The following is a 24,980-nucleotide window of genomic DNA, read 5'->3' on the forward strand; positions in this document are numbered from 1 at the left end:
AGAGAGAGTGTATATGACATCTGAATGGTGTTTATTATCTGTGGCAATCACAAAATTCAATGCACTGTTAATAGTGCGATTACGTTTAATACACACACTATTCAACCACATCTAATGGAAAACTGACAAAGAATTCATACCTAAAATCAGTTATTGTATTTTAACCATTTGACATTAATTATATTATCAAGTGTTTGTAATTTCCCACCTAAATTCCCTTCATAAAAGTGTCACAAATGTCACAAAACACAATATCTTAACCATTTCCGTTAGTTTCAAATGTCTCCAAAGAGAGAGGACATCTCATTGAACTTCACAGTGACAGAATTTCAAACAGAGTCCATTAAAAAAACCTTATTGATTTTTCATTGAACATTGGACAGCATTTAAAAGAACACCAGCATATCTTACAAACATGCTTCCTCTCTTTTCACAACTCTTAACAGGCAAATGGTCCTCCACTGGTCTCCTCAACAATACAATCTCAACACAACAGTACTGAAAAAGGTGCATATCCGTCCATCAGGATCAAAGACCGGTAACCAGGGATGAGGTAACTAGGCTATATGCAGAATTTTAAATGTCTATACATGGATGTGTATATGTGCAGAAATTAAATGTATCGTGAATTGCTTATTCTCCTTCCATGCATCTCCAATACACATCTGTATGGATTAATGATCTGGTTTGCAGTTGTCATCTTAACAATGAAAAGGCACTGAGTATTTTGCTCATGACTGTCGTAGGCACCAAATCAGAGAGGTGGCTTAAAATTTCCAGGCCTCTTTTTGTATTACTAAACTGCACAGGTCTGGGCATATTTGGGCTGTTTCCATCAAGCCTACCACTGCTTTGGTTAAGAACTGAGGAATGTTTACATGCAAATTCATTTTCTTGGGAATTTGTATTTCCAAAAACATTACAGACTAACAAAAATGGCCGACAATACATTCTGTCAAAAATAGCCTGGTGTCGCATTAAATGCGAAGACAATATGTGGCACAAATTTGATATGCGCCCCAAACATGACTAGAAATTAGAGTGCCGTCTCTTCCAAAGAGCCAGAACAACGTATTAGGTCACAAGGTGCATGGACTTCAGAGAATCAGAGAAACAAACCATGAATTACAAACAATGAACAGATAAAAAAAAAGTCACTTTTGCACCATGTTCTAACTACCTACACACCAGACCTTATACTTGATGTGGGACATTATTCAGCTGACTCAGAGAATGTTCATCAAAAAAATGATGAGACGGACCTCAACATTTCCATTCATCTACATTAAAAGGGAAAAAGGGAAATTCTCTCCCTTGCCACAGATTTTGTGTTGATAAACGGAATTATTTTGAGTGAGTGTATTTTCGTTAAACCACTGGAATATCTAATTTTCATATAGATCTATTACAGTTATTGCACAGGTAGTTGTTATCTGTCATTCATGTCAGTGATCTACCTGTCATTGAAAGCACCTTTGTGCCAACATATGTCTATGTGCCTTACACTTTATGTTCATATGTATATCACCTTCATGTTATATGAAAAAATAAATACATTTGTTTAAAAAAACAAACCAAAAAAAAAAAAAAAAAACATATGGCTTTTGGTTTCAGGGCAGAGAATTCATAAATATCTGACTTGTCCCTGTTCCTTTTGGATCTTTGTTTCGGTTTATTCATGAGACACAGTCCTGCGGTCACTGCTTGTCCAGAGCCCAGACAGTATGATCAAGCGTTCCCTGAGGAGGCTCCCTTTGGAAAAGTTCCTGTTTTGTTTTTGGTTCTGGTTCCTCAACAACGTCTACATATTGATCTCGGAGTAGAGCTTGTCGATCTGATCTCTGAAGTGGTTCCTGAGGTCCATCCGCTTGGCTTTGAAGGTGGGAGTGAGGAGGCCGTTTTCCACTGAGAACATCTCGTTGTGCAGGGCGAGGTCTTTCACCTGACCAGCAAATGCACGTGTCAATGAAAACGTGGCAGAGACAAGATTCAAACATTCAGCATTAACAGCTCAGCGATTATACAACAGGTCAAATTTAATATACAGCAGAGTTATTACAGTATTAAAAGGGTATTTACTACATATTAAACTTATAATCAATTTCACTATTATAGTCATTACTCTCATAATCAATATTTCATTAAGTGTAAAGGAATCACCAATGTCAGGGGAATATTAACAGAGGTATTAGCAAAGCACAGCTTTGTCTCCACAACGTAAACACATGTAATCATTGTTTGTTTGTTTTTTTAAATGGAGAAAAATGCTTAAAATGCTGGACTTGTTTCATTGAGGATACACACCTGCTCAAAAGACTTCAGACCTCCATCTTTGCCTAGTTTTAAGAGATCCTCCAAAATGGCTTTCTTTACATCCTACATGGTAAAGAGCACGCAAGCAAAGATGATCAGAATCTCAGCCCCCGCCATTCCTCCTTAAACAATGCTAATTCAAATGCACCAGGGTCAATCAGCACTGGTGTTCAACAAGCGATGACTATGACTGCAGACCTTGTTTTTGCAGAGCTCATCATAGGATCCCTCCTGCCCTCTTTTCTTCGCCCATTTGGGCAAGGTTTCGGCGTCCGGCACAATGATGGCCACGAGGCAGGCCTGTTGGGGTTTCATATATAGATCACATTTTAACATACGGGTCACCATCACTACATATACATGATTGGTGCCTTCCTAATCCTAAATGCGTGTGAGATTGAAATGCATTAAAAAAAAAAAGCAGGATGCAACTGAGATCAGCTATAATATCCATTTCTATGCTAAACTTTAAAATAAAATGCTAGATAATAGAGGCTTGATTGTTGGAATCTATTTGACACTACCATGACCATTGGCTCTTACTGAGAAGCAAAACATGAAATGTATATACTGCTCCAGGTCAAATGAATGGCCGTGAGATGTGTACAGGGATGATGTGAGACTGTTGTGGTTCGCACCTGTAGACTGTCCCCGTGAACAAAGACCTGGGCCACTGCGTCGCTCCGGATGTAGACATTCTCGATCTTCTCAGGGGCGATGTACTCTCCCTGGGCCAGCTTGAAGATGTGCTTCTTCCGGTCCACAATCTTCAACGTTCCATTCTGCACGCGCGCACACACACACACACACACACACACACACACAAAACAATGACTTTCACTTTCATAATAAGCTGTAGAGTACATCAAAATACACATCATTTCCACGGCAACCAAAGGTCCTTACGTGGCGGCCATTTCCTTTCCCCGCTCAGCAGAAATGAAAGCGTCACAGAGTCAGTAAACAGTGGTACAAGGGGTAGAGAAGTCGTTTAGTAATCAGAAGGTTGCTAGTTCGATTCCCTGTCGAAGCGTCCTTGAGCAAGACACTGAACCCCTAATTGCTCCTGATGTGCAGTGTGCCATCCGTGTAAATGTAAAATGTGTATACATCCTTGTAAGTCGCTTTGGATAAAAGCGTCTGCTAAATGACTAAATGTAAATGTAATAAAAAGTAAAAGTAAACTCTGGCTAGACTGAGAGGATGACCTGTCAGTGTTCAGTATTCAGAGTCAGTAAAAGTAAAAGTAAACTCTGGCTAGACTGAGAGGATGCCCTGTCAGTGTACAGTATTCAGAGTCAGTAAAAGTAAAAGTAAAAGTAAACTCTGGCTAGACTGAGAGGATGACCTGTCAGTGTACAGTATTCACTGTCGGCTCACGCACCGGTAACCATTTGCCGATGTCCCCTGTGTGGAGCCAGCCGTCATCATCAAGGGCCTCCTTGGTTTTCTCTGGCTCCATCAGGTAGCCTCGGAACACGTTGGGTCCCCTTACACACACCTGTGGGGCCATGGAAGAGGATGCTTCAGCAAAACTTGACATAGAGGCAGTGACAGTGTAAAACAACATCCTTACACACACACACACACACGTACACACACGTACACAAGCACGCACACACACACGTACACGTACACACACACGTACACACACACACCTCTCCCTCTCCGTTGGCGGCTAGGTAATTCATCTCGGAAACATCCACCAGCTTTATGTCGTTGCATGGAAGGGGTGCTCCAACATGGCCTGTGGAGGAACACAAATCAACCAAAAAACAGAGTAAGACATTAACAGGCACAGTAACACCAGGCTAGTATGCACAGCCACCGGACGTGAACACTATTCTCTGAGGTGGCTGGTGTGTCAGAACCACAAAGCTAGCTAGCAGCACTAGTGGCCGAGAGCTTGTGAGCTAACTTTAGCATATATGTACCGTAGCCTACAGCCAGTAGCCGTGTAGTGTGTATTCTCAAAAACGACAGCATAATGGGATATTCATTACACATCACCGTGGCCTCGGTCTTGAATTTGCAAATGTTTGATTGAGTTAAGAGCCTTTGTTGCACGCATGTTGTTGATGGATGGTACACGCCATGACTAGCGATAGTGCAGACTTATATTAATATTGTAGGTCAACCGTTATGTTGCCTTGGGCCCCACATGACGTTCACAACAAGAGGGGCAGATTTATTTCTGCCCCATTGGTTGTCTATTAGGGCTTCCTGCAGTTCCATGTCTGACCACAGAAGTGGTGGGGTGCTGTGGAGCTCCTGTGGGCAAAGATGACCCCTCAGTGTAGTGGAGGAGGCGAGCTCATGAGAGGAGGTGTGTGCAAGGTGAATCTCACACGCACATAGGTTCAGGCCCTGGGCCCTGTGAAGCACCTTGAGACAAGTTTATTGTTTTGGCGCTATATAAATAAAATTGAATTGAAATATGCTCATAACATAAACACCGTTGTTTCGTGACTGGAAACAAACTCAGAAAAAAATGCCACGCGAAAAACAATTGATCGAAAGTTTATTTTACGGATCTATGTTTTAAAGCGGAGTCATGTTTTGGTGGGGCACACCCTTGTAGGTGTGTGTGTGTGTGTGTGTGTGTGTGTGTGTGTCTGTGTGTTTGAGTGTGCATGTGTGTGAGGGAGTGAGAATGTGTACCTGCTGTCCAGTCCCCTGGGAGTGTTATAGTGCACCCTGCTGTGCACTCTGTCTGTCCATAGCCTTCATAAAACTGTGAACCAAAGGAGAGGGGTCAACATACAGTGTGTGCATGTATGGCCAGTAAAGACCTGCTTGATTAAATATGCCAGTTAGCATTCCCATTAGCAGGAGCATGTGATGAGTATGAACAACCTTGTGTAGCATTTTCAACATGAAAGGCTGCACCCTGCACTTTATCGCAAGTGGAGAACTCTTATCACAGATAAGAGATCACATTCCAGAAAGTTAAAAGGCCAAGTGATAACAGCTATGAGAAACTACCTTGGCCGCAGTGGTCATGCACGAGATATGAGATCTATATTTCATACAGGACATCAAGTATAGGGCATGCAAGCATGTATCTGTAAGTATGTCAAAGAAAGGGATATTGTGTGATCAAGAGGCTCTCTCACCTGGCATCCCAGTGCGCCTCGCAGGAATGTGAGCACGGTGCCAGACACTGGAGCGGCTCCAGTGAGCATTAACCTCACACGACCACCCAAGTTGGCCTGTAGGGGGCAGCAAAGCACAGACAGTCAAAAGAAGGGAAAGAATGGGCAAAGACAGATAACCAAACAAACCAAAACAGTATTCACTGAAAACATTATAATAGTCTGACTTCTTTTTCTCTTTACATTCCCCTTGTGCCCCCCAGGGCCTGGATTCACAAACATCCATGTAGCGGTTCAAACAGTCTCTGGACTGGCACTGTTGAGATACTGACCGAGTTCTGACACTCCCAAGTCCCTAGTAGGCATGTGAGACACTAGGTCCTAAGCACCATGTCTGTATCGTGAGAATGAATCATCCTACAGGTGTGACCAATACACTATGTAAACGCACAGCAGGAACAGGAGCGAGAGACACAGCAGGTCTGTTTGGTAGTGAAACATAAACTGCCAATGCAAATGACACCATCGTCCCCAGAGGCTTTAAACACACTTTAAAGCTTATTACAGCCCTCAACATTTAGTCAATAATTCACTGGTCTGCTGGTATCAGAATGCTCTCCACAACACTGCATCCATGGCCTCATATTTCACAAGGTCTTCTACAATGGAGAGAACAGTCGTTAACAAGATTTGTTTAGGAACGGTGTCATAGAAACAAATGTTATACGTTGGGGTCACATGACACCGTAAAGAGGCAGCCATGCGTCTAAGAGAGAAAGAGAGAAAGAAAGAAAGAAAGAAAGAAAGAAAGAAAGAGAGAGAGAGAGAGAGAGAGAGAGCACAGAGCAGGAGAGCGAGACCTGAGAGACTTTGACTGGGATGGATTGATGAGGCGTGCGGTGGTGAGTGAGGGGGAGGAGTCCATCCGGTCCTTCAAGTCCTTCAACCAGTGTCCAGAGTGCACGTCAGTTTGGGGTCAGAGTCTGGACTCTAGACCCATGTGGTGTGACGAGGAGGGGTGGGTGGGGGTTAGGTGGAGCAGACGAGTCTGGAAATCCGTACGGCTGCTGGGACACATGGTGCACGCATGCCACCCAACTTTCAGAGCCACTGAACTGGATTTTCGTGTTCAGTGTTTGAATTAATAGGAGGACGCAGTGATGCCACTGCAGAACAAAAGCAAAGGGCAGAACAAAAGCTGAAGCAAAAATAACCCTGAGAACCTCCATGGAACGCTGCGTTGTGGCGTGGCACTGCCTTAGGTGGCTCAGGCACCAGACGCAGGTGACCGGGCAGGAATTTCGAGCCTGATGCCAAATGTACACTACCGAAACCTAACCAGTTTCCCTGCAGCACCAGTGGTAGGAAAGCATGCTCCTGTGAGGGGTTTTGGAGCAGGACGTACCTGCACTTTCTTGAAAATGAGTTTGTCCCACAGGCTGTTATTCCTCATGATGCCGCTGTTCATCTCGGCCTCCTTCCTCCTGGAGGCGTATCCCAGCAGCCACTTCTTCACCGGGCTGCTGTTGGCCTGCCCCTGGATCTGCAGCACAGGAGCATCAGGCGTTTCAATGGTCTTGTGTTAGTGACGCTACGGGTCTTATCATACGCAGCACGCCTAGCTCACTTCGGTCACTTCATCATCGTCATTTCAGCCTTTGTAGAGCTCACCCTTTTTGAACTTTGACCTCTCTGTGTACGTTTAAACTTTGCTGTATTGTGTTCGCGCTCTCCTCTACTCATCTTGTTGGATTATTGGTTTTAATAATTCATAACATTCTGTAAAGTGCTTGTTCTACTCAAAATAAAATAAAATAAAATAGTCACAATCGTCGTTCTTAATCATCTAGCCTTTTGGGCCAATGTAACGAAAAGTAAAGGTGGAGCAACGGTCTACTACAGTTTCATCCATGTTCCATCCATGTTAATCAAATACTAAAGAAAAGACTGAACAACCACAGATCTTTGGGAAAACTAGTTGGGGCCATCCACAACGGGTAAATTCAGGTTCTAAAAGTAAACGCAACTTAATATTTAAACTCCATCCATGTACAGGGGATGTTCTCAAAAGGCAAGATGAGCAAGGTGAGCACAACCTGTTAAAATGTTATAAAACACATTTCAAATATAAAATAACTTTGATTTAATAAAATAATGAAAGTAGCTATTGGCGTGTATAATCATATGTGTGTTTTATGTTATTATATATATCATTTATGTAATTTCATTGTCACATTCAAACGGCTGACACAAAAGTACAGTTGGGAAGCGTCCCCTCAGGGGCAGCGGATGGACTCACCTTATCGTACATGCGGTTGAGCAGTCGGGGAACCGTGGGGAAGACAGTGGGCCTCAGTGCGGCGAGGTCTTCCATCAGGAGACGGATGTCCCCCTGGAAGAAGCCAATGCAGGCTCCGTGGACCAACATCACCCCCTGAACACAATCAATCAATCAATCAATCAATCAATCAATCAATCAATCAATTAGAGAACAGCTCTTCTGAAAAGCCCAAACATTAATGGAAGAACAGAGTGAGGAGCTGAAAGAATCTGCGGCCACATACCTGAACGACTCTTTCAAACATATGAGCCAGGGGAAGGTAAGATATGTGAACATCACTGCTGGATATGGGGCAGCTTTTCTGCAAAAACACAAACACACGCACAGATAAGGACAGGGCGACACACAGACAATAGTCTCTTATTCACCAGATTTTGCTTATGTTAATATATCCAGATAATGTATTACTGTATTATTATTTTTATAAACTTAAAAGCAGATATTTAAAACTACTGTGAAACTAAATTGGGGTGATTGTCCTAGCCTACGTTTAGGAGACAAAGGGAAACCAGGGCCAAGAACGAGTCCTCAGACTTTCAGGAGGAGACACTCCATGTCAAGGGAGACAGAAGTAGGCACCCTCAGATAGAGAGACCACAAGGAGGAACCAAATAACCAGGAACTTAAACTGACCTACAGTAACTGAAAAGTACCAGTAGCATTGTGTAGTCTGACAATCATCTGCCCTTCAAGCCCAGAACATGTCACAAGGAAGTTAAGATTTTTTTTTTTAAGTTGTGTTTGTACAGGCTGACCGCCTTTTTTTTTTATTCATCGTTTGTTCATCTAGGTGAAGGCCACTGTGGTGAAAACTATTTGGCAAGGCAGCCTTGGAAATTCCTCAGGGCCACACAAGTTAAGTGGGTAAAAGGCTATGTGGCACATTTAGATGCAATGGCATCTTATTGGTGTGTTGACACTAAACAAACCACTGAGGGTGGAAGGTAAACACAGGTGACCGGGTCTTTCACCTGAGGGCTTTTTTAAACTCCCTTCTAATTTGTGGCCAAACTCCCTTCTAATTTGTGCCCACGGTGTTTCAAGTAAGTTGTGTCAAATAAATTGTGACTTGTTTACCTGTATAATCCTCATGAATGAAGAGCAGTCTGCCACTATGTTTTTGTGAGTGAGCATGGCTCCCTTTGGATTTCCTGAAGGGCATCAAGAGAGAACAAGGAAGTGGATTTCAGTTTTAACCAATGGCAGTGAAGCAGTGGATATGGCACCAGGCTCTAAGCCAATGGGAAGTGGCACACTGCGTGGCCTCACTCAAATCAGACATGCAAAACATGGCAAAGCACCACAATTCCTTCGATCTAGAAAACACATGAATGTAATTTGAGGACTATCCTGATTACCTCGCTTTAGACATTAGATACACCATTTAGCTGTTGCCAGGTCTGGTAAAATCATTCAAAATAATGTATCTATACACACCGAGACACACACAGATTAGAATAAATCCCCTTCCTGACACAAATACTGTCTTAAACACACACACACACATTATAGGAAGTCATCAGGTCCTACCTGTTGTTCCACTAGTAAAGCAAATAACAGCCAGGTCTTCGGGCGAAGGGGGCTGTAGTCACAGTTAACAAATGTCAGTCTAAAATAACAGCATCCTTTCATCAATGACAATGAAAATGTCCAATTAGACAGAAGAAGACAAACACTTGGCTTAGGCCGAAACGCGTCTGTGGATAAATTGGTCAAAATAAATAAGCAAAGAGACAAGCTTGAGAGTGCGTTTTTTTTCTACTTTAAGAAGACAAACACTTACGATTGGGGTTTGGTGTTTCTCCTTGCCCAAAGCCTAGTTGGTGTGTGTGTGGAAGGCAAACGGGAGAAAGGGGGTGGAGAGAGGACATGTCATCAGAAAGGTCAGTCAAGGTAAGCCACACACTACCACTGCACATTAAGCTGATGTTAATGTGTGAAGACATCGCATATGATAATCATCAATCAAAGTATACTGTATGTAGATGTTGAAGGATTTTCAGTAAATTACACAATGGGACACACACACACACACACACACACCCCCACACTCACCAGGACGTCTTTGAGGAGGAGGATCTCTACGTTGTTTTTCTTGCCTCTCTCCACCAGCTCGGCATCCACCTCCTCCATCATGATGACGGTGGTGACGCTGTGCTTGCGGCCCGACAGGGTGTCCAGCAGCAGGGTGGCCTTGGCAGGCACGTCGCACAGCACCGTGGAGATGGAGGCTGAAAGGCAATGGCATTATAAATACATGTGTGGAAGGGACTGTTAGAGCCTCATCATGTGGGCTCCTGTTTAAATGAAACTGTGTATGACGTGGTATTGTCTACTGATAGGAAATGGCCAGCCAGCACGCCGTTTAATGGCGTTGGACAGCATATAGAGAGGCTTTGATGGTCAATTCAGCACTGTCACGCCAATATTCTTGCTCATGGTCCACACATTTTAATATTATTGCCCAAAAGAGGCACTCAGACAACCTTTACAAGAAAAGGGTTCACAGGGGAATCCCAATGACATTCTGCCATATCAATATTATTGGCTCTGAATCCACTCAACTTTGCCTTCTGTGGTGTACTTTAAAGATGGTGCAAAGAGATCACGCCATTTCTGAGGAGCTTTTCCCAACTGATTACCTCACTGTTAATGGCAACAGCTTAATTATTTATGAGGGTGACCATCGTTACACTTAGTAGGGGTTGTGCTCTCATTGGGCTTTCTCAGCACAGGGAATGCCAATCTAGTTAGTGTTTTGCTTAAGGTCTGTTCCTAGACTTCCGTCAAAGAAATCATTAACTTGCTTTTTATGCTTTTGCATCCATTTTCTCTCAACTCTCTGGTTTGCAGAAAAAAATAAATGTGCTACATTAAGAGCACTTAACTTAACTAGCCAAAATGCGTGTAAGTTCTAAAATACTAGTAATAGTCTTCTTAAAATATTCAGCTCTGCCTGTCAGTCAGTCACTCACCTTTGTCAATGATGTACTCGATAGCTTCAGCACCCAGGGTATCGTAGAGGGGCACAGACACCAGAGAGTACGTGTAGCAGGCCAGCTCAGACATGGTCCACTGTGGAGACACACAGGGTCATACGGGGTCATGTGGGGCCATCAAATAAAGGTCACTTCCCACTGCCCTAACAAACACCGGCAAACTGCAACTTCCAGCAGCTGTCAGAAGTTGGATACGTGTGCCATTGACATTCATGTAGCAGAAATGTGGTTATTTCTCTCCAGAGACTCTAAACCCATCAGTTTGAAGGCGGTGCCTTAAGCCGGACGGAGAGCAGTGGATCTAAATTTAGCGGCGGCTGAAGGACAGGGGCGCTCACCTCTGGCCGGTTCTGGGAGAAGATGCCGATGTACGGGTTGCTGGACTTGGAGTGACCCCTGTGGAGCAGCGCTGAGCCCAGGCACTCCGCCATGTCCACAACCTGACCAGTGAACCAGCACACACATTAGGAATCACACAGAAACACACAGGCCTGAGAGGGGCTCTGAGCCTCTAACTCTGCCTTCTACCTCCTCTACATAACAAGACATACAGTACAGAATGCTAAGAAAAACCTGAACGCAGAATACAGAGCGCACAGACCTCTTCTACATAAGAAGACCGCTAAGACGCCCAGTGCTAAGACACACAGAAAAGACTTCTAAAAACATCATCAATCCATGGTACTGGAGATCTTACTTTAATGGTCTCACTCAAGCGTCGTTGGAAAATAACCTTGGCTACTTGAGTGTATTTGCTTATGTCCGTACCTCTTTGTATGACCACCACTCATAGGGCTGCTTGGGTTTCCTTGCTCCCAGACAAGGCCCGTTGTCTGGAGAAAACAAAAGAAAGGTTTGGTTATTTCAAAGGTCTGGGATTTCACACTGCCTGAGCAATACTAGGGCTTCACGTGGTGCACTTATTTTGTTGATATTAAAGTCTTATGTGGGTATAGTGTGCTTATAAAACACAGAGAGACACTAAGGTCACTGTACAGAGTGACAAGATCTGTTTTTGATTCAATCTCTCTCCCTCACACACACACACACACACACACACACACACACACACACAGTTTGTCTCTTCACTAATGGCTGGTAGTGTCTCTTAGTTACTGGATACTCACTGGACATGTCCACTCCCTTCAGGAGGAACTCGTACAGGGTCTTGGCGTCTTCATAGTAGTACGTCAGCAGCTTGCCACCGTCCACCAGCACGGAGCGCCGGGCATACTCGCCACCCTGACACACACAACAACATAATGACAGGAAAAAGCCAAAGAAAGAAACATCAACTCCCAAACCACCGCTGCCAGAGTCAGAGGGCCCAGAGAATGAGCTTGGGAGACTGTGGGAGCCAAGAGGCTCTAGACATATTGGTTCTTGTGGTACACCATTCTAATGAGGAGCAAAAACACTGGCAGAGCTGGATTTATGACTAGACATTTTGACTGACATTATTATTATTATTATTATTTTTAACTGGTCATTTATACGTCTGAAATAAATACCACAGTGATGTTGCTGAATACCACTGAAGAACATGTCATTGTTTTTACATGGCTCTTTGGAATATTCAACTCTGGTTGGTTGATCAAGGTGCTGAGAGGCCTGAGCTGTCTGACTAACACTCCACTGAACTGTATTGAACCGCATGTACATATGTAGAATTCTGCATTTGGCACATATATGTCACATGGATACGGTCCAGATCACATTGTCCAAGTTTAACTTGCAATAATTACTGTTCACTATTAACTGTAATAGTAGATATATAGATATTACTGTACTGTACTGTACTGTACATATCAGTTTGACCTTTTTCACATGTCCACCTGATTCCTGAAATGAGCCTAAACAGAGGCGAGTGAATGCGTAGCCACAGATAATGAAGGATGACCGGGCTCCTCTCGTCGAGGGACGCTCACCTCCACTTCCACAGACTGCTGCCAGAGATCACAGGGCGGCTCCAGGGCTTTGGGCCGCGTGGCGTACCAGAACGTGGAGAGAGCGGCGAAGGCGCCCATGCCCATGACCGTGTTGGGGGACATATTCTGCAGATACTCCCGCATCTCAGCCATCTCAGGCAACCGGAAGTTCTTCAGGAACTCTGGCATCTGCATGTTGTCTGCCGCTCAGCGTCTGTGTCTGCAGAAGAACATGCGCGTGCGCGCCACACACCCACACACACACCCCCACACACACCCCCACACACACCCACACACACACCCCCACACACACACACACATCAGTCACCAAGCCAAGCCATTGTAGTCTGCATTTTTAATAAACCTCACTCTGTCAGAGTGCCTAAAAGCCCCGGGGCCCCTGCTAATACAGTAATGGAAGCCACGTGATCTGTATTGTGCTGTTCAACAGCTCGTTGATGCGAAACCAATACCGTCTCAACAACATGCTAACTTCTTACAGCGCCTCTACAGCGGTCAAGCTGGAAGGAAACCTGCTGGGATTTCCGTAGTGAACTAATCTAAGATTGGGCCTCTTAAAAAGACAAAGATTGATTTTTATTCTCCTGCTTGACTTGTAGCTCCTACAATGAGCACTCCCAAAGGTTTTTCCTAAACAGAAACAGCTGCAAAAATGAGATTCAGGTGGCCATTCCTCGGCACATTTAACAAGTTAATTACATTCCAAATTCCGAAATCGTGATGTCACTATGAAGATGGCTAAAGAGGCAGAATCCATCCTCAGATGCAATTTAAACTCATTTGAAACAGCTGAGGCCAAAAGACCATGCTGGACTTTTGACCTATTCTGCATTTCAACAGTACCGGTAGACCTTTTCCTCCAATAACCAAATTCAGGAATAAACCTGAAATCTTATTTTATGAATCAAATCTGTTCCAAGACAGATCTGTTCCCGTCCTGTGATTTCAAAGGTCCTACCACAATACCAGTCAGTCTCTTCTCCTGTGCTTAACTTATATCCTCTCTTTGATGCCATTATACAGAGTTTCTCAAATAAGTAACAGTAGACCTGAGGCGTCACACTCCTATTTGCATAGAGGGAACTCCCTAAAAAATGAAACATTCAAAACGTACCCAGTGTGTTGAATGGCAACACTGCACATAGCCTGTTACCGCACACAACACACACTATAGGTTGAATGAGTGTGAAGTTGCTCAGTAATGACAAATACAGATGAAAGTGCATAGGATAGCTCATTGTGACATCAGAATGTTGTCATGAGAATAATATCAAACACAAGCCAAAATAGAATTCTGGCCTTCTCAATGGAATATAACTGCCTTTTAAATAAGAGGAACTGAAGTCTCTCTCTATAGGGAATCATATCACTGACACCCTCCCCAAAAAGGAAAATGACACTACAGTGCATGGCCCTTAATATTTGATGAGCTTGCTTAGTCAGCTGCAAGTCTCTCCTGACTGGGGCAAAGGTCTTTGACTCACAGTAACATCAGCGCTGTTACAAGACAGCGAGAACAAGGGTGACATTGCCCCGCTGACATTTCCCCTAAATCTGTGACTGCACTTCCAATCTATATGGGCCTTTACAGGGAAGAGTTACACCATCCACTACAGCTCACTGCTCATCCACTCATGCATCATATCCTCCTGCATTTCAAATGATGTTGAAATGAAAAATCAAATCACTCTTGCTCTCACTAGAGCAATCACTACTATACTCTATATTCTAAATGCACAGAAACAACTGTGCCAATATGGAGAGTTAGTTTGAATCATCTACACAAGTGCCTGATCTAGAGCAACAGGGGACATTGTAGAGTTTAACAATACAAATGGACAGGCAAAACAGTTCTGATCCTAGACATGCATTTTTAAAGAAAAAGTTTCTCTCCATTTACCTTTCCTAATTCAGCATCAGCAGTACTGAATGTCTTTACACACATACTAATCTGATCCGAGTTTACATTCAAACTCCTGGCATGGGCAAGCCGACAGAGAGAACCACAGTGCCGTGCAGAAACAGGAGAAGCAACAGATAACCTGTAGCTGCTGCAACGCACAAACGACAATCACAACAGTTCCTCCAGCACCACACCACACCACACATCTGCTCTGGCACAGTACACTCTCATAAGCATACTCGCTGATCATACACTGCACATGTGCACACACACACACACACACACACTTATCCACAGACCAGACCACACAGGCACCTCACCTTAACCAAAAGGGAAGGCAAAACGTGAACCCTCTTTCTTCCTACAGGTCTGCTGAGCCGCTGTTATCAGTCAACAACTGTGCTCCTTGAGTGAGCAGTCAGGTTCTAGTAGTTGATGGGACACTATATCAGGTTTATGTGCACCTCCCGGGGTGGCGGGCCACTCAAAGGTCAGACCCTGTCGTCCAGCCCCTCTGCAACTCTGATTGGACAAAAGAGGTGTAGTTGACCAATGACAGCGCTGAAACAGGAGAGGATGTGTGATAAAGGCTGTCCATGAAGTATCACTAGATGTTTTTGTTTCACCATCCGAAGCATTGACACAGACTTATCACATTGTGTCTGTGTGGGTGTGTGTGTGTGTGTGTGTGTGTGTGTGTGTGTGCTCAAAGGAGTAGACTGATAGCATTAAAACAGCATTGCTCCAGGTAAAATGATTGAGCACTGATTAGATCAGGCTTCATCTTTGAGTCACCTCAAACGATGTCATCATGGGGTAGCGGTCATTCACTGAATCCCTGAGTGGCTTCCAGGCCAAAGGTAACCCGGTCACCCCAATGCCATCTAAACATGGTCTACTGGAGGAGGGGGGGGGGGGGGGGGCAACAAGGGCAAGGCTGGGGAGGGCTTTTGGTTGGGTGGCAAATCACCCCACAGAGCAACAGCCTAACAGGCAGCACGGGCAGGAGGCTATTTAAAACCGGGTTACATGCCACAGGAAAGCATGGTGACGCAGGGGGGAAAGAGTGTATGTGTGTGTGTGTGTGTGTGTGTGTGGGTGTGTGTATAGGGGGTGAAAGCTCCAGCTGGCTGACACTTAGCACAATTCATGTGGGGCATGTGCATGTGTATGTAAGGGGGAGGGGGTGGGGGCATAACGTGTGCGTGTGTGTGTGCGCATGTTGGGGTGTGGGAAAGGATTGGGGGGACCAGCTGACAGTCCAACACCCCTGTTCAACACAGGCCTGGTCTGTGCACCCTCTCGCAATCTGTGTCTAATGGGTAAAGGCGTGACGCGGACAGCTGTCCTACAGACAAGACAACACTGTCTCCCGTCAGGCATTAACACAGCAGCCAAAGCCTGGAGCATTGGCCTTCCCCCCTGTCTCGCTCCCTCTGTGTTTGGTAGAAAAGGGAACTGACTCACCACTGAATACCTGGCTTCTTTTCATTTGGTGTGTCTGTTTACACTGCAAATTCTACACCTCCAGCAGCAGTCAAGATTGCATCACGTTAACACTAAAAGCACACATAAACTTCACTGAATGAGACCGCAGTCAAGAGGTGCTTTGAAGGTCATTTTGTATACAACATTAGTTGTACATTAAACACAAGCTGTTATCAGCTTGACTGGTACCAGCAAATGTATAGATGCCCCATAGATGAATAGATTACTTTTACTATGGGATGTGGCAAGTGTATGTTGCAGCATAGTCTTATACTCTCTAATACCCTAATATTTGACAACTACAGGTTAAAAACCTTTGCATGCAATATATTAGAACCATAAGGCAAAGGTTGAGCTATGCCAAACAAGGCTATATGAAAAAGCGGAAAATCAACAGAAGCCTACAGTACTGACTGACCATCTTGGATTTGCTTCATTCCTCAACACTCAACAATATCACTCAACAACTAGTGTCCCAAATGTTATGCCTGTATCTTCTTTAGTATCTGACATACGGAGACTTTAGAAACGAGGCCAAGGCCCACATTTTTCTGATAGAAAAACGAGTGTCGCTAAAAAATTACAAAAGTTCCATAAGCACCTACTTTTGAACTATTCATGCTAGATGTTTGGAGTTTTCAGGGATTGTTCTACACTATTAGAGTGAAAATTATTTTGCACTTTGGAGTTACTTTTGAATGCTTTCTATTCACACTGAACCACATCAGAGCTTTTCAATGTAGATAGATAATACTCATGTTACAGTACTTTCTTGGCAACTAGGTGCACTAAGTCTAACAAAAAACATGTAACAGCTATTATTCAATTGCATATTGACCATGTATGACAAAGTATACCATAAAAAAGCATCACACCATTGGAAAGAGCATATTTTAATTATTAAATGCACAAAATATGAAGTTGGTACCTTGAATTAAACTATATTTATTAAGGTATCAAACACACCATGTTTTACTACAAACAGAAATTCTAAATATAGCTGCATGCAGTGATGAAGGAGCCAAGCAGCCCAGCAGGCCATAGTTGCTATGGAAACGTGATGTCACTGTGTCAAGGTCATGGGCGTAAGCACTCACAGTTCAGCGGTCAGCAAATTTCATGTCAAATGACCAAAGATTGGCAAGGATATGAGCTCACTTCCTGTTTGGTGGCTTTGACATTAAGCATTAAGCAAATCAAAGATGGTCAGTTGGGGACATTTTCTAAAAATCTGTTGATTTGATGTGGAATTACCCTGTAGTCTGACAATCATTCATTAACTTTCTTAAGCTTGTGATTCATTGACGGTATGAGCATTTCGAGATTGGGATACCAATTGGGAAATCAATGAGAGCACTGTCCAGCCTTAACCCTTCACCCAGATCTGACATCAAAATCTTGAACTATGAAACAAGATCATAAAACAAGGTCCAGTTCACCTTTGGACATGTTAACAAACTCCAAGGAAACTGGTACCAGGAGTTGTATTGTGCAAATTGGAACAACATGTCTCCTCCCCACACTGGAGGGAATTCAAAGTTAAGTAATGAAGACAACTTGAGCAACAAGTGTCTGGGGAGCAAGGAGCAAGGACAAAGACAGACTTTGGTCACTTTTTTTCTTAAGCAGTAATAATGCATGTGATTCTAGGTCCTTGCACAAGTTCGCTGTTTCACTTTTGCAATCGAAGTTAACCAAGATTTAACCTTCTTAAGAAATTTTTAGTGCAAGTGTTTCACAAAATCCCCATTTTAGTCTTCTTGGCTTCCCATCTCTCAGGCCAACATGAGCAGCTATATCATGTATAAAAGAGGAACTGACTTAAACTTGTTAGTCGTAAGAGAAAGTGAGACCTGACAAGGGATTGTTACGGCACAAAAACTGCTGGTTATTTCGCCTGACACTATTGAAGGCTCATATCAAGAGTCAGCTGATTTCACCTTGAGTCATCACATAGGTAGGCTTATTCTCAAAGGCTTCTTCCTCTGTCACCTTGACAAGATAAACCATAACACCAGAAGCTGTAGCCTACACAGTGTGCTGCTACAATTAACAGTTTTGTCCAACTTTATTCTTTCAGATCACAGAATGAACGCTAATAAAAAAAATCGTTATCACAATGAGGTTTGCATCGGTGACGAGACATAGGGTCGTAAGCATTCGTAGGTGCATGGAAGTAAGAAGACAAACTGTTTACAGTTTTCTTACAACTGAAGTGAAAGCACCTTCATGAGAAGGTATAAAAATAGGTGTATCCCAGGTAAACAACTATAACTAACATGTTCACGGAATGGGCTGAGTGGGCTTCACATCTAAAGAGTCGAACAATCATTCGTTGTGGGACACCCACCATAATTATGAAAATGCACAGAAGGCTGACTGTTAGTCAACTTCTGTAAAAACGACTAGGAAGTGGTCAAATTAAGATCACATTCACGTCAAGCGAGACAAAACTATGGTTACTCAGAATTCACAAAATGTCTACTTTAGCTTTACTTAACTCGCTAGCAAGTTGCTTCTGTCGCCAAAGGAGAAACAAGAAGGCACGCTGTAACTGTTAACTTATGGACACCAACTCTAAATACTATTAACACACATTATTGACCGTTATTGACCACCGGTGTTAGAGTAAAATGCGCAGAACAAGACGATCTGACCGGTAGCATGCATTTATGTACCAACAAACTCTATATGGCTTATTACACCACCAACTTTGCCACCAATTCTTACTAATCACTTCCCCTAAAACAGCCAAAAAGTTTCAATTTCTCCATGCTGCATGTTGGAACATGGAACAGCTGTGCAGTCCCCATGTTCGACCATTTTTATTGATGAATTACTTTCGTGAGCTAACATGAGCAACACAAAAACAGAAACATATGTGTGAAAAGTACCTTTTAACATTTATTATCACTAACCTGTGAGGGATGTCCAAGTTTACCATGCGGTGCTCAATGACAGAACAAGCGGCATATTATGCCTTCACGCCGGCCGCGTACCCAATCAGGAACATGTTCACTGACAGAAGACTTGTCATTGGTTAGTTCTCTCAACACTCATTGACATTATGATATTTGCGCTGAAGGTCAGTCCATAAGTAGTATAATTGTCCCGAGTGGACCCAGTAAAATCACATTTTATGAATCCCATTGCTGTATTGTTCTTCCAGACCTTTACAACGTCTGGTTTCCCCCCTTTTGGATGTATGATTTGTACACAATAAATACAATGTGCCATTAATAATACATAGTTATGAGGGAAAACAGTTCAGTGGTGAGTGGGAATATTCCTGAAATGTATGTTACTTCATAAATCCAGCGATATTCAGTGACTGTTATGGTTCTGTGTGGACTACAGTTTTTCCGATGCGATCCATATAACAGTACAGTTTGCATACTACAGCAGCGCCCTCTAGTGGTAATAAGAATGCTTACCCCCCCCCCCCCCCCCCCCCCCAATAAAAGGGTATAAGTAAATGATTCATTAAGTCACAATCTTAAGGTGTAACCAAACATGTTATTTTTATTGGTTTAAAAAGTAACACCAGACCCCTGAGGGTAGATCATACTGTTTACACTATTACAGTAAACACCAAAACTACACAGATAGGGACTTGAATATTATAGACATTACAAAAATCCCTCTTTTACTTTAATATACTAAGCATGACAGAGAAACATCATGACACCATGTTTGCTGAGCAGTATTAGAAATCCATAACGTTCAGGGAAGACGTTCCATGGACAGTCTGTAGGCTATTTCATATGAAACATTTTCAGTAAAAACAGGACATCCTTCTTGGATGGATTTGAACGTTTACCAGAGGCCAGGTCTTTTAGTGCAAATGTGTTACAAGGCATTCCTGGCAACAAAACAATTTTTATTTGAAGGAGTTACTGTAAATGCAGTGTATAGTTAGTGGACTGTAGTGAACGAACAGTTGAAAGCTATATTTGCAGTCCTAAAATTTAAGTTTGATGGCAGGAAATACACAGAGGACAGAAATATGGTCGCGAATGGAAATCCGTCCCGCCTTAATAATTTACAATGTGATTTTTAAAGAAATATCCATCCAAGAAGAACTGGGCATGGATCCCTATGCAAGTAGAGAGAGCTGAAGTGTCCAACCCTAACATGAACATTAAAGGGTGTCACACCCTTGGCCTGATAGTTCACTATAGCACTACTAGTGTGAGGATTACAACAGGAAACAATAGCACCTGACATGACTAGTGAGCAGTTTTTTTATTTAAATAAAGGTCCATTTGTGAATCTGTCACATTCAGAGGATACAGGCTGACAAGTGAATTCGTTTGACCGGGAAAAACCAACACTCTTGGCTTCTCTTTGCCATCGTACACATCGAGGAGGTAGATTTGTGTGCAATAGTCAGTGTAGGTCCGTTGTGTAACTCAGCGCGGTTTCTGAGATCAGATCCAAACATGCAAATTCAAATGTCAAATAATAAAAAAAGAATAAGTATCAGGATTTAGCCGGGTTTAGTTTTTTCAGGGATTAAAATGTTTATTGAATTTAGCACCAGGAGGGAATTGTATCAAAAATGTCAAGTCTGTTTACTTTGTCTGGTGAGGTAAACACTTGGTGTTCTTAATAGGAAATTCTCCATGCTTATAAATGAGATGTGTTTTTTGAACAGTGCCATGTCAATAGACCATCACAGCTTATGGAGAAGAGGGATCTCTGATAGATCACAGGCCTTTGCCTCTGTTTGAAAGTGAATCATTCAAGTGAATCAACTTGTTTTCTTTCTTTGTAAATGTGGAATGAATCTGGTACTGGGAACAAAGTTGACAGGTGGGAAGAAAACGAACAATATACACAAGGTGATTCAAAAAACAATAATGATCGTTCCCGAGAAATGATTATCGATTTAGGAGATACAAATACCTTGTGTTAGATGCTTTTGAGCCTTTCAGTTACCACAGGACTTCATGAAATATTTACATACAGCTATTGAGGAGTGGGATGTGTCTACAAAATAAATAAATCAAAATGTAAACATACTGTAAGTCCTCAGAAATGAGTGTGTATCCACATAGACCACAGCAGCAGCAGCGGCACTGTTATTAGTGATGCAGCCTAAACGATCAGTGTTTGAAGCAAAGAGCCAAGGAGACCCAGCACATCTGTATGGCGACACATTAGACAGCAGGCAAGAGGAGAGAAACTTCCAGCATCTGTGGCGACGAACGAGTTGTTTTGTGGCTCTGCACGCCAGTCAATATAGTACATGACAAGTGTGCAGAAGTGTGACTACATCTGACCTGAGAGAATAACTTTCAGACTCAACCCATTGAAAGGTGAAAAGAAAACAAAACGAGACTCGAGACAGTTAATGCCAAATACACTACAGAAAACGACTAAAATAAACTCGGCCAAGTCAGTGAGGGTTTACCCGTAGATTACAACAGGCCGTGCACGGTGGCTCATACAGGGGTCTTTAAAAAGTCAGATGATTTCTATACAAATCTTATGTTGTATTTCAGTTTGACATGTGAGTGTATGCAATGTTTCATGGCATTCAGAGCACCCATAAAAAAAGCCTTTACCAAACACTGGCTTTTGCTGGTATTGTTTTTTTTCTCCCTTTGACACGGGGCAGCTTGAGAAGTGTTGTTTTGCAGGGTGTTAACATCTAATGGAGGATAAAACAGTCTTTCCACCCAGCTCTTCCCCCTGGTCGGGTTCTGTGAAGATTATACACTTGTGATGGATGCTTTTTGTGTCCTCTCAGTTCGGGTGGTGGGCGCCTCAGGGGGGTGGCGATAGGGATAGGGTGGGGGGTTGCCACTGGCGTGCCGGGGGCTCAAGGCCAGAGTCTGACGCCTGCTACTCTCCACGGTGCTGGACGTGTTCGAGGCCAGGCTCTCCCGCGTGCTAAGTGAAGAACACAAAAGACAAAAGAGAAGAAAAAGCCAGAGAAAGAGAATGAAACAGAAGAAAGAAGCAGGCCGAGCAGACTAAAAAAAAAGATGATAGATTGTAAATGAGCTTCCTGTGTTTACACAGCAATGTCAACAGCTAATTACAGAAACAGACTGATTGCCCTCATATGGCCATCAGTGGGAGCTAGGGTTAGGTTCAGGGGGGGTCTCTGCATGCAAACTACAATTAGGACGCCATCATCCAGGCTGGCCACACACTACAGACAGACTTCTGTGCAAGAGGAAAGGAGGGAAATGAAGGAAAAGAAGAGATGCACAAGAAGAGGAGGGACTATACAAAGGTTAACACAATGAGGGAGAAAGATCAAGTCTGACTGCCGTATGAATTTTGAGTTGAAAGCAATACGAATGTTCACATTGCTTGGACATATTTGAAGACCTCGCCTGCTATTATATAAACCACTAAACTGGCCACACTTCTCCACCCTAATTGAAAAAAAAACCCCAATATACATTTCTTTAAACCAGTAGTAGGCCAATAACGATAAAACAAAGTTGTGTGTCTATGTTCAGTATATTGATCCGTTTGGGGAGTTAAAATCAGATCCAGGTTTAAACCAGTGTGATCCGTCATTCTGACACATTCCCCAACCATTACTATAGATGTGAGTTTGATTGTATTCACTGCCATGTGTGTTGTTGACTGAACTAATATGGTTCAGTGGTTCACTAATGTGTTCTTAGAAGTTTCTGGAAAGCGGAATGATCGCCCCCATCGATCATTGATGGTGCAAGCCACCCATGAAGGGATTAGAGGGATCAGCCATTTTCAATCCAAACAAATGACAAGCTGTGAATTGTTATAATTCCCGTAAATATTACAGCCAGTAATGTCTGCACATCTTGTGTGAAATCCCAACAAAAATCTTTCAGACTCGCCAAGTCTAATCAACTAATATAATCTATTATGATTTTGATCAACTACTATGAAGCTGGAACACTAGGGTGTCAGCATCTGCGCATTATGGGTAGACTAACAGATGTAGTATCTGTAGCAGAGTGTTAGATTTGCTAAGTGCTATATTTCAGCAGTAACACTGTAGTATGAGTATCTGATTGTATATTCATTTGGCTGGAAGAGAACCAGCTCATTTCGGTGGGTTTTTATGGGAAGTAAAAATTCTAGTGACAGCTATATCACATGTGAAACATATATTCAAGTGCACATCTGGTTATTCTGTTTAGTGTTTTGTTTCTGAGCCGAAAGAAGAATGCACAATGTTAGCCAAGCAATTTGAACTGGAGACATGGATCTTTCCAGCGGCTGAGGTGATGAAAAGCTGTGATTTAATATAATTCCCTGAAATATTACAGCTAGTGACATCTTTCAACTTAGCTGAATGTCAACCTTTGATCAACAAAAATGATTGAAAGACTAGGACAGCAAATCCTTGCAAATTGTCAGAAAACAGGATGGATTGACTGTGCCGATGACTTTATGTTGTGGTGAACACTAATCGTCTGTGTGTGGGGAAAATATTGCAAGCAGAGAATGTGTGAATTATTAGCAGCATGTTATCACCCAACCCGCAAAAATGGTGAAATATTACAGTGATTTTTGTGTACAGAGACTTGTGAGGGAGAAGATTCTTCTTCAATATGGGTCCTATTTGTAATTACGTCATTGGAGGTTTCATTTAGCACACAAATCATTTTGCAAAAGTAAGGGGAAAAGATGAGAATGAAGGGAAGGGAGGGTGTGGACAGCGATGAATTCAGCACAAAACAACACAGGGACTAACACAGAGATGACATAAGTACTATGAAAAAAAAAACATACTTTAATTAGCAACTTAAAAATACAGTTGAACACTTGCAAAAACGTAACGACAAGCAGAACATATTTTTTCTTCTGAGGATGTGAGAAGAACGGCATGATAATGGTCAGTTAGACACTGTATTGGCACTTGTTATGCAGGCTGTCTGTCTGTCTGTGCAGACATTCACTCCCAGCTGTAGTTTACGGTAACCTGAGAGAGATGGCCCAGTGTGCTTCGAATCATGTGACCAACAATGCCACTTCCTCTTAACATGTTCCTATATGTAAACAGAGCTGCTGAACCCAAATTGTGTATTTGAGGGCCAGTTAAAGTCCTGATGAAAGTTAGTAAGTTAACCCATATCCTAAAAAAATAAGAACTTGATAAGTCAGGCTAATGATATACTGGACAACATTTTGGTTCACATTGTCTGAAACATCTGAGAAACCTACAGAAGAGGGTGAACTTTTACAGTTAGGGATTTCAGATAAAGACAAATACGAGTTTTACTATAATTTGTATAAAAATGTATTCAGTCCATGTTTTTCTCAGCAACGTCCATACAAATCACTTCAGGGGGTTGAACAGTAGATCACTAGCCTGGGTTACAGCTGGGACGGGAGAGTCACAGACAAGGAGAGGTCACCATCACAGACAACTCAGTGGCATCACAAGGGTATCAGGGAGTCAGTGGGGGGGGGGGGGGGGGACACAGAGCTCAGGTTGCATGGTGTGGTATGAGGACCAACATATATGGAGGAGAAAATCCTTTAGTGGAGAACTGCAAACAGTCATGTTACAGCAGTGCACAATGACAACACAGCTTTCACTCCGAACTTTGTAAACTGAGAGTAAACGAATTAGCTAAAGTTGTGAAAGATGGTTGTTCTTTACACACCACACAATCTGAGTCATAGAATAAACAAAAGCAAAGGGGACTTGACTTGGGACATGAGTGACTGCAACGAAAACAAAAACCACACAAATACGTAACAACAAACAAAACCAAATATGAACAAAAAGAGACTTTGTAAACAAATGTTCAAATTCACAGGAAAAAAAACAAAGAGAAAACAGGTAGTGGTTCACTTGGAAAATTGGATCATGGTTGGTTTTAAAACAACATCATGATGTTTGAAAGGGGGCAAGGAATATTTAATAAGCCT

The 24,980-nt window shown here is 42.8% G+C and overlaps 2 protein-coding genes across 7 annotated transcripts in view; both read right to left on the reverse strand.

Annotated features, from left to right (window-relative positions):
- Window positions 1–8: 8 nt before the first annotated feature.
- On the reverse strand, window positions 9–19,114 carry LOC105897386 (long-chain-fatty-acid--CoA ligase 1-like). Of its 2 annotated transcripts, none has more exons than XM_031587107.2 (21): window positions 19,007–19,114; window positions 12,677–12,896; window positions 11,876–11,990; window positions 11,517–11,581; window positions 11,087–11,188; window positions 10,725–10,824; window positions 9,805–9,980; window positions 9,533–9,565; window positions 9,280–9,331; window positions 8,827–8,900; window positions 7,973–8,050; window positions 7,708–7,842; window positions 6,814–6,951; window positions 5,430–5,525; window positions 4,975–5,047; window positions 3,972–4,060; window positions 3,698–3,814; window positions 2,952–3,095; window positions 2,512–2,613; window positions 2,305–2,376; window positions 9–1,942 (listed from the first exon to the last, which is right to left on the reverse strand). In XM_031587107.2, exons 2-21 carry the CDS (start codon window positions 12,869–12,871, stop codon window positions 1,802–1,804), a joined length of 2,097 nt encoding a protein of 698 aa, XP_031442967.1. In that variant the 5' UTR covers window positions 12,872–12,896; window positions 19,007–19,114; the 3' UTR covers window positions 9–1,801. The 2 variants fall into 2 exon arrangements, with proteins under 2 accessions (XP_031442967.1, XP_012679768.2); XM_012824314.3 differs by lacking the exon at window positions 19,007–19,114 and adding an exon at window positions 14,921–15,047.
- A 470-nt stretch (window positions 19,115–19,584) lies between these two features.
- stox2b (storkhead box 2b) overlaps window positions 19,585–24,980 on the reverse strand; it is a 55,089-nt gene continuing 49,693 nt past the window's right edge. For 4 of the 5 annotated variants that reach the window (XM_031587108.2, XM_031587110.2, XM_031587109.2 and 1 more), the window contains exon 4: window positions 19,585–21,986. In XM_031587108.2, the coding sequence (XP_031442968.1) occupies window positions 21,806–21,986 (181 nt within the window). In that variant the 3' untranslated portion in view covers window positions 19,585–21,805. The remainder of the gene's footprint in view (window positions 21,987–24,980) is intronic. The other variant, XR_004165966.2, reaches the window with a different exon arrangement.

This window comes from Clupea harengus, chromosome 20 (assembly GCF_900700415.2).
Source record: "Clupea harengus chromosome 20, Ch_v2.0.2, whole genome shotgun sequence".
In the NCBI taxonomy this organism is placed as follows: Eukaryota; Metazoa; Chordata; class Actinopteri; order Clupeiformes; family Clupeidae; genus Clupea; species Clupea harengus.

Bases quoted from the DNA above. Each gene is read 5' to 3' on its own strand.
- LOC105897386 (XM_031587107.2), bottom strand. From the start codon at position 12,871: ATGCAGATGCCAGAGTTCCTGAAGAACTTCCGGTTGCCTGAGATGGCT. The intron at 3,815-3,971 runs GTGTGTGTGTGT...ATGGCCCCACAG, and splicing joins CCGCCAACGGAGAGGGAGAG to GTGTGTGTAAGGGGACCCAA. The intron at 2,614-2,951 runs GTGCGAACCACA...AAACCCCAACAG, and splicing joins TTCACGGGGACAGTCTACAG to GCCTGCCTCGTGGCCATCAT.